The following is a 7,639-nucleotide window of genomic DNA, read 5'->3' on the forward strand; positions in this document are numbered from 1 at the left end:
AAAAAAAAAAAAAAAAAGATGTCATAAAACCTACTATCCTAGTATCAGCCACTCATTGGTTACAATGTACTATGTAAACTGTCAGCTACAAGTCCCCAGTAATCCCAAATAACTAATAGCTTACTGTCTGATTTCTGCTTTAACAAAGCAAAAAAACACCAGAGCTTACTGTCTGATTTCTGCTTTAACAGCATTTGATGCCCTGGGATAGCAAACGCTGAACAAACCACATGCAGACGTGCGAGAGGTGAACCAATCCCCACTTGCTAGGCGTTTCACCAGAGGTACAAAATAAGCTTCCAGAGCAACAGGAGTATGCTCCTGGGAGATCTGTCTCAGGGACTCCACAGCCTTGTCACGAACAACAGTCTCTTCCACAGTTGCCAGATTTTCCAAAGGAGGCTGAATGGATTAAAAAGGAAAACCAGAGAAGAAAACTTATTGAATCAGATTAGAAACAGATAATCACCTTTTAAAGTGACTGAAGGGAGGTGGTACACGTAACCAGAATGTTAGCTGCATCATACCAAATGGTTACTTTCAGCTCACACAGTGATAACATATGGTGCGGCCAACCTGAAGACACGACTCCTGTAGAAAAGCCAAGATCTCGTGTCCCAGATGGCAATTCCCAGATGGTGTCTACAAATGACACAGTGTAAGAGACTTGACACAATATTAATATTACTGTGAGCTGAATCACTAGGTTTAAAAGATACAGAGCCAAATTCAGACAGGATCCTGTATATTTCCTCAAGAGTAAGTACAAAAATATGACCAACATTAGGCACCACAAATACAGGATAACAGCTTGTCACGTCACTGAGTCCACCGCCTTTTCAGTATCATTCTACCACTCCCAGAGGTGAAAGCAACGCTTATCCACCATCTCCATTCCATCCTTTTATCCAACCTACAAAATGCTGAGTACAAAATTGCTTTTTTCAGAACACATTCAGCAACTTTCCATTAGCCATAGGGCAGGAAGGAGTTTCTGACAGAACAATCAAGTGAAAACTACAGAGACTGGCCGGGTAAGGTGGCTCACGCTTGTAATCCCAGGCTTCGGGAGGCGGAGGTGGGCAGATCACTGAGGTCAGGAGTTCGAGACCAGCCTGGCCAACATGGTGGAACCCTGTCTCTACCAAAAAATACAAAAATTACCCAGACATGGTGGCACATGCCTGTAATCCCAGCTACTCAGGAGGCTGAGGCATGAGAATCGCTTGAACCCGGGAGGCGGAGGTTGCAGTGAGCTGAGATTGTGCCACTGCACTTGAGCCTGGGTGACAGAGTGAGACTCTGGTCTCAAAAAAAAGAAAAGAAAAGAAAAGAAAAGTACAGAGATGGTAGGACACCTTGCTTACAGCTTTAGAAATAGAAGAGGCCAAACAGGGTGGATGATCCGGATTAAGAGCAGTAACTGAATATGGCATGGCCTAGTAAAAAGTGTAAACAGGCTGGCTCTCTGAACCTCTGCCTTACTGAGTTTGCATGTAGTCCAGGTAGATTCTACACATGCCATGAGCTACAGATTTTTAAAGCATAAAACCCACATATAGAACTAACCAAGAATGAAACAGAAGCATAATGAGTTAAAAAAAGAAGTGTGTCTAATAATATATTTTTAAAATTGTTTGATACACACAGGTACACAGTATTCAGCTTTCCTAGAAGGTATTTCAGAAGCCCATTAAAAAGATACTGTTTCTCACTTGCCAAGGCATTTCATGATCTGTCCCCTGCCTACTGTAACCCCCTCTCCTGCAGTAACACTGGATAATAGCTATCATTACTACAGGATGAGGCCATGCTCCTGAGAATTGCTTAAGAGTGGTCTCTTGATTTGAACTCTGCCTGGCCCTTGATGACCACTCTGCCTACCCAACCTCAACACTTCACATTCCAGCAGTTCTTTTTTTTTTTTAAGAGACAGGGTCTTGCTCTGTTGCCCAGGCTAAGTGCAGTGGCACAATCATGGTTCAGTGCGGCCTCAGACTCTTTGTCCTTCTGCCTCAGCCTCCCAAGTAGCTAGGACTACAGACACATGCCACCATGCCCAGCTATTTTTTTTTTAAGAGTTGGGGTCTCACTATGTTGCCCAGGCTGGTCTTGAACTCCTGGCCTCAAGCGATCCTCCTGCTGCTTTGGCCTCCCAAGGCAAGGATTACAGGTGTGAGCCACCACACCCAGCCACACTCCAGCAGTTTTGAACCCAGTCTGTTTCATGCTTCCAAGCCTCTGAAATTCATTTTCTCAATACATGATTATTGTTGTATCTAGCATTGCGGACACAGAAGAAACAAAGCAGACAAGCTTCCTCACTCTAGTGGCATTTACATTCTAATGGAGTAAGACAACAATCAATCAAGAAAACAAGTAAGCGGTGATGAATACTCTATAGAAAAAAGGAGTAGGATGATGTGTTAAGGGATGACTGCGAGGCTATTACAAGTTGAGTGGTTGGGGAAAACCTCCCTGAGGAGATGCATTGAAGAAGATCCGTGAATGACAAGGAGCCAGGCACAGAAAGCTTGAAAGAGCTTTTCATTAGAGGGAAGACCTAGGGCAAAGGTCTTAAGGGAATAATAAGCTAGGTTAGTTCAAAGAACAGAAAGATGACCAATGTGAATGTAAGAGATTATCAAGGCCTTTTGCGCTCTGTCCCTGCCTACTGTGACCTCTTCTCATGCAGTACCACTGGGCATATGATAATCCTACAGAGGCAGGTCATAAAAAGCCTTATAAGCTAAGGTACAGAATTTGGATTTTCTAAGAGCTATGGCAGAGAGTGAGCCATCTGCTGGGTGACGTGAACTGTAAGGGTCGGGTGAGAGACAAGAGTGGAAAGCATTGTTAGGAAGCTACTACAGCAATCTAGAGGAAAGATGATGGTCTGGACTAGGCTGGTAATAAGAGGGATGGAAGAAAGTGGACTGATTTGAAATATACGTAGACTCTATAGGAATTACTAATGGATTAGATGTGGGGAACAAGGGAAAGAGAATTCAAGAATATATTCTAGGTTTTGGCTTGTCCAACTGGGAAGACAGTGATACCATTTACTTAAGTGGAACAACTAAATGAGAAGTGTATTTGGGGAATAAAGCTAAGTTTTATTTTGTGTATGTTAAGTTTGAAATACCTGTTTGACATTCAAGTAGAAAAAGCATAGGCCTGTATACATAGAAATATATGTATCTATATCTATATATTCATACTTATCTATTAATCAATCTACCTCAGGAGTTCCATGGAAAAACCAGAACTAGAGATAGAAATCACCAGAATCAGTATTACTACCCAGTATTGAAAGCCCTGACGCATACATCCCTACCTTGTCCATCTGTTGAATTCCTGGTCATCCTTTAAAACCTAGTTTAGACATCATCTCCCAAGGTCTTCCCTGATCACCCTGAGTGAATCTCTTTCTCCCCTCTATTACGTGGGTAGGGTATTTTGTAGGTACTTACACCTTTCCATTTAAGACTGCACAGTAATTATTTGTTGACGCATAAAGGCAAGGGACCTCATTCAATTCACTTTGGTGGTCATTTTCTTTTTTTTTAAGCGATGGGGATCTCACTATGTTGCCCAGGCTGAATTCAAACTCCTGGGCTCAAGTGATCCTCCCATCTCAGCCTCCTGAGTAGCTGGTACTACAGGCTTGTGCCACCAAGCCCCCTCACATTGGTCTTCTTCAACATTAACATTGTAAATTACGATATGTCTGATAAAGAAGACTCTTTTTTTTTTTTTTTTTTTTTTTTTCAGATGGAGTCTGGCTCTGTCGCCCAGGCTGGAGTGCAGTGGCCGGATCTCAGCTCACTGCAAGCTCCGCCTCCCAGGTTTACGCCATTTTTCCGCCTCAGCCTCCCGAGTAGCTGGGACTACAGGCGCCCGCCACCTCGCCCGGCTAGTTTTTTTGTATTTTTTTTAGTAAAGACGGGGTTTCACCGTGTTCGCCAGGATGGTCTCGATCTCCTGACCTCGTGATCCGCCCGTCTCGGCCTCCCAAAAAGTAGACTCTTAATAAATGTCAATGAAATTGAACCAAATTCATCAAAAATTCATCAATTTGCATCAGAAAGTCAGAAGCAAAAGTTACAATTGACAAAGACAAAATGCTGCCAGCTGAGAATTAAGGTTTCCAACATCATGCGGGGGAACCATTAAAACAATCAAATCCTTTTTCTACCTCCATCTAAACTAGTAAGTCTACAGATGCAGAAAAGAAGGACGAAGTTCTCTTATTCACAGAAAAAAAAGGGGTTGAGTCCAAAGTGCCTATAGTATTTCTTCTCTCAATGACTCACATGACTATCTGCCCATAAAAAGATCTGCATAAAAAATGCTGCAGTGTGTCTATCACCAAACTGTGTATCATTTATACTGCAAAAGTTCTAGGAGGGTAGGCAGCTTATAAATACTCACCAGCAGACAGTGGGCAAAGTCAGGACCTCCCACTAGGCCAGTGAAATTTCCCAGCTGCTCAGCAAGAGCTAATAGTACCTCATCTTCATCATAAATTGTATCTGGAAGGGACAACAACAGGGACTCATCAACATGGATAGCTCTCACATAGCTGGACACTGACACAAAACTAGGAACAGATTCACTATGCGACCGGTAAGGTGGCCCAGTCAAAATCCTAACAGCATTTTCTTCCTTCTCCTCAATCAACCATCTTCCTGGATCTGTTTTGCACAACGAATTAGAAATTCATACTCCCATATCAATTACTTTCCCAACAGCTAAATGGTTGATGTTTGAATATATCTAACCACAACTAATAATATCCTCTGTTCTGTTTCTTTTGCACAGAAAGCACCTGGCTCATTTTAATGTGGGTAACAAACTCTAAAAAAGTCAGTGTCGAAAGTCCCTGGAAAATGAATGTCCCTGCCTTTCTTTAAACAAAGATTCACATACCTGTAAGAAATGGCAACAATTCACTTCGCGTCCTTTCTACTCCAAGTGCTAGGGCAATTGTTGATAACTTCTTAATACTGTTGAGTCGGAGCTTCAGAAAAGAAAGTAGAAGAACAATGTAAAGAAACGGCTGAATTTAGATCAAAAGACAAAAGGTGCTAACAGGTGAAATAATGACACAGGGGTAAGAACGAAGATAACCTTTTACTTAGATTTTACTGTTAAGGAACCTCCATAGAACGGAGGAGTGTAACTCGGCCTCAGTAGCCGGCGGAAGATTTCCTGGGAGAAACACTCAGAAGGGCCTGGAAGAGAAATGAATGAAAGACAATACAACACCCAGGAAGTAAGATAATCTTAAAAAGAGAGGACTTTGGCAGTGGTGAAGCAGGTGAAACGGTTGAATACAACGCCTGTGGTTTCAAAGAAAAGTTCCCGCAGAGCTGATACAACGACTCGTCCAGGTCGTCCAGGTTAATCGGCCATCCCACCCCCTCTTTCTACCCAACAGGACGAGCCAGTTCCAAGCCCAGATGAAGGGATTCCGAGGCACTTCAAAGAGCTTCTGGGCATCCTGCGCCCCTCAGCCGCTCCAGCCCCGTCTCGGCCCGGCACCGCGCTTCTCCAGCTCCCTCGCCTACCAGGCGCGGCCACCTCACGGCCCGGATAGGGCGCCCAGGCGGGAAGCTGGTTCCCCGACAACCGCCCTGGAAAGGCAAGGCTCCGGGCGGACCCCTTAGGGGGTCCGAAGCAGGGGTACCAGAGAGGTCCCCGGGAGGGTCGAGGCGTGTCACCACAGCCCCTCGCAGAGCTTTCCCTGCCCCCCCTTCAAGTTTCTGCTACGAGTCCGGCTCATTCAGTACCCCGGCCACCCCCACCGCGGCGCAGGCCTTCCCCCTTCTCTACCACGCGACCAGTCGGTCTCGCCTCGGCTCCCCGGCCTCAGTCCAGTACCTGCACGTCTTCATTGCGGAGCTCGTCGATTAAAACCGCGATTGGGTATAGCGAATCATCTCCATCTCCCCCAGCTGCTCCTGGGCCGGTCCCGAGCCCCGATGCGCCCGCCATGTTCTTTCTCCTCCTGCTGCTGGTCACAGCCTCCCGCCCCGCGCCCAGGCCCCGCCCCCGCCCCGCGCCCAGGCCCCGCCCCGCGCCCGGGCAGCAGGGGAGAAGGCCGCCACGCGGGTTTAGCAGAGGTTGGGGAGTTGAGTTTCTGTCCCGATGATTAAGACTCCCTTCCGACCCCCACTGCAGGAGTTGTAGGTCTGAACTCAAGAAGACGGGTGGGCTGAGAAAGCGAATGGAACCCCTGCGTCCTTTCCCCAGCCGAAAGAAACAGGGACAGGGATTCATCCGGCTCGTTGTAGTCTGAAGGGGCCAGGGACCTACCTGAGTGATCCGCGCTGTGCCCTCTTAAGACTCAGGCGGACCAAAGAGAGTGCCCGAGGCCAGGAGGAAAAAGGCTTTAGCACCTCCCCTGACTTCATCCTGGCCCTGAGCCACTGGATCTCCAGCCCTAATTTCTCCGCTCAGCCTCAAGCTTCCACAGAACCCCTCCACCTCTTCCCTCGGCCTGTTCTCCAGAATGGTATCTGGCTCCTGCTCCGTAAGACAAATAACGCGGGCGGTGAGAGAAAATGAACAGTGCTGTCCAAACTCCCCAGTCAATATTTTTTCCACGCAAGCTGTTAAAAACATGCTGCTCTCTTGTTTTTGTGTTTCTTTTCAGTTTGGTACTGGAATGGTGCCTTCTGTTGTATTTTCTTCCTCCCATTTTTTAGCTCTTTAGCATGCTAGAAGTACAACAATGAAGCAAAACTAGGACAAGCTTTAATCCCTTGAGGAAGAAAACCCAAACTGGCCTCCCTAGACCTCCAAGAGTCCTCAGAGGCAGCAAGGGGAAGAGGTGGAGGTCTGGGAGCTCGTTCTTACAAACCTGAATGGAAAGTTTTCACTTACCCTTGTCAGGGTAGCACAGAATAATTAGAATGTTTTGTTTGTTTTAGACTGGAATTTAAGCAGCTTGGAGTGATAACTACATATGGTGATCACAAGCTCCGAAATGGTAATTCTATGTGCCTGATTAATGAAACTACTAATGCAGTGTAGGAGACAGACTTTTTTAAAACATGGGGTCTGAGGCCGAGGCGGACGGATCACGTGAGGCCAGGAGTTCGAGACCAGCCTAGCCAACTTGGTGAAACCCCATCTCTACTAAAAATACAAAAATTAGCTGGGCTGGTGACCGGCACCTGTAGTCCCAGCTACTCAGGAGGCTGACATGAGAATCTCTTGAGCCCCAGAGGCAGAGGTTGCAGTGAGCCAGGATCGCACCACTGTACTCCAATCTGGGCGGCAGAGTGAGACCCCGTGTCAAAAATAAATAAATAAATAAATAAATAGGGTTCTTGGAAGTAAGCACAATAGAGCCTGTGAATGAATGAATGAATGAATGAATGAATGAATGAATGAGGTGCTTGGAAGTAAGCACAATAGATAGAGCCTTTGATAGTAATGAAAGTTTGGGAACCAGCAGACCTGAACAGTTTTTCTCAAATTATGTTTGTGGATGTATTCTCTAGGGTTTTAATTTTATTTTCATTTTCATATTTTTTAGATTTGTATAAGCATATTCTGAATTATTTGGGTGACCACCTTACAACTCAGTATTGCCACACAATTTCAGCACCTACATTTACGTGTGTTT

The 7,639-nt window shown here is 45.7% G+C and overlaps 1 protein-coding gene across 11 annotated transcripts in view; it reads right to left on the bottom strand.

Moving 5' to 3' along the window:
- Positions 1-6,027, bottom strand: part of PPP2R1B (protein phosphatase 2 scaffold subunit Abeta) — a 52,918-nt gene extending 46,891 nt beyond the window's left edge. For 6 of the 11 annotated variants that reach the window (XR_003722751.2, XR_003722750.2, XM_077964270.1 and 3 more), the window contains exons 1-4: positions 5,887-6,027; positions 4,933-5,023; positions 4,435-4,535; positions 170-402 (exon numbers count right to left, since the gene is read on the bottom strand). Coding sequence is in view for 4 of the 11 variants with exons in the window: in XM_077964270.1 (XP_077820396.1) it covers positions 170-402; positions 4,435-4,535; positions 4,933-5,023; positions 5,887-6,000 (539 nt within the window). In the remaining 7 variants the exon portion in view is untranslated. Of the gene's footprint in view, positions 1-124; positions 403-4,434; positions 4,536-4,932; positions 5,024-5,133; positions 5,238-5,886 lie in introns of those variants that run through there. The other 5 variants (XM_077964272.1, XM_077964271.1, XM_077964274.1 and 2 more) reach the window with 2 other exon arrangements.
- Positions 6,028-7,639: the final 1,612 nt, after the last annotated feature.

The sequence above is a fragment of the Macaca mulatta genome, chromosome 14 (genome assembly GCF_049350105.2).
Source record: "Macaca mulatta isolate MMU2019108-1 chromosome 14, T2T-MMU8v2.0, whole genome shotgun sequence".
Lineage (NCBI taxonomy): Eukaryota > Metazoa > Chordata > Mammalia > Primates > Cercopithecidae > Macaca > Macaca mulatta.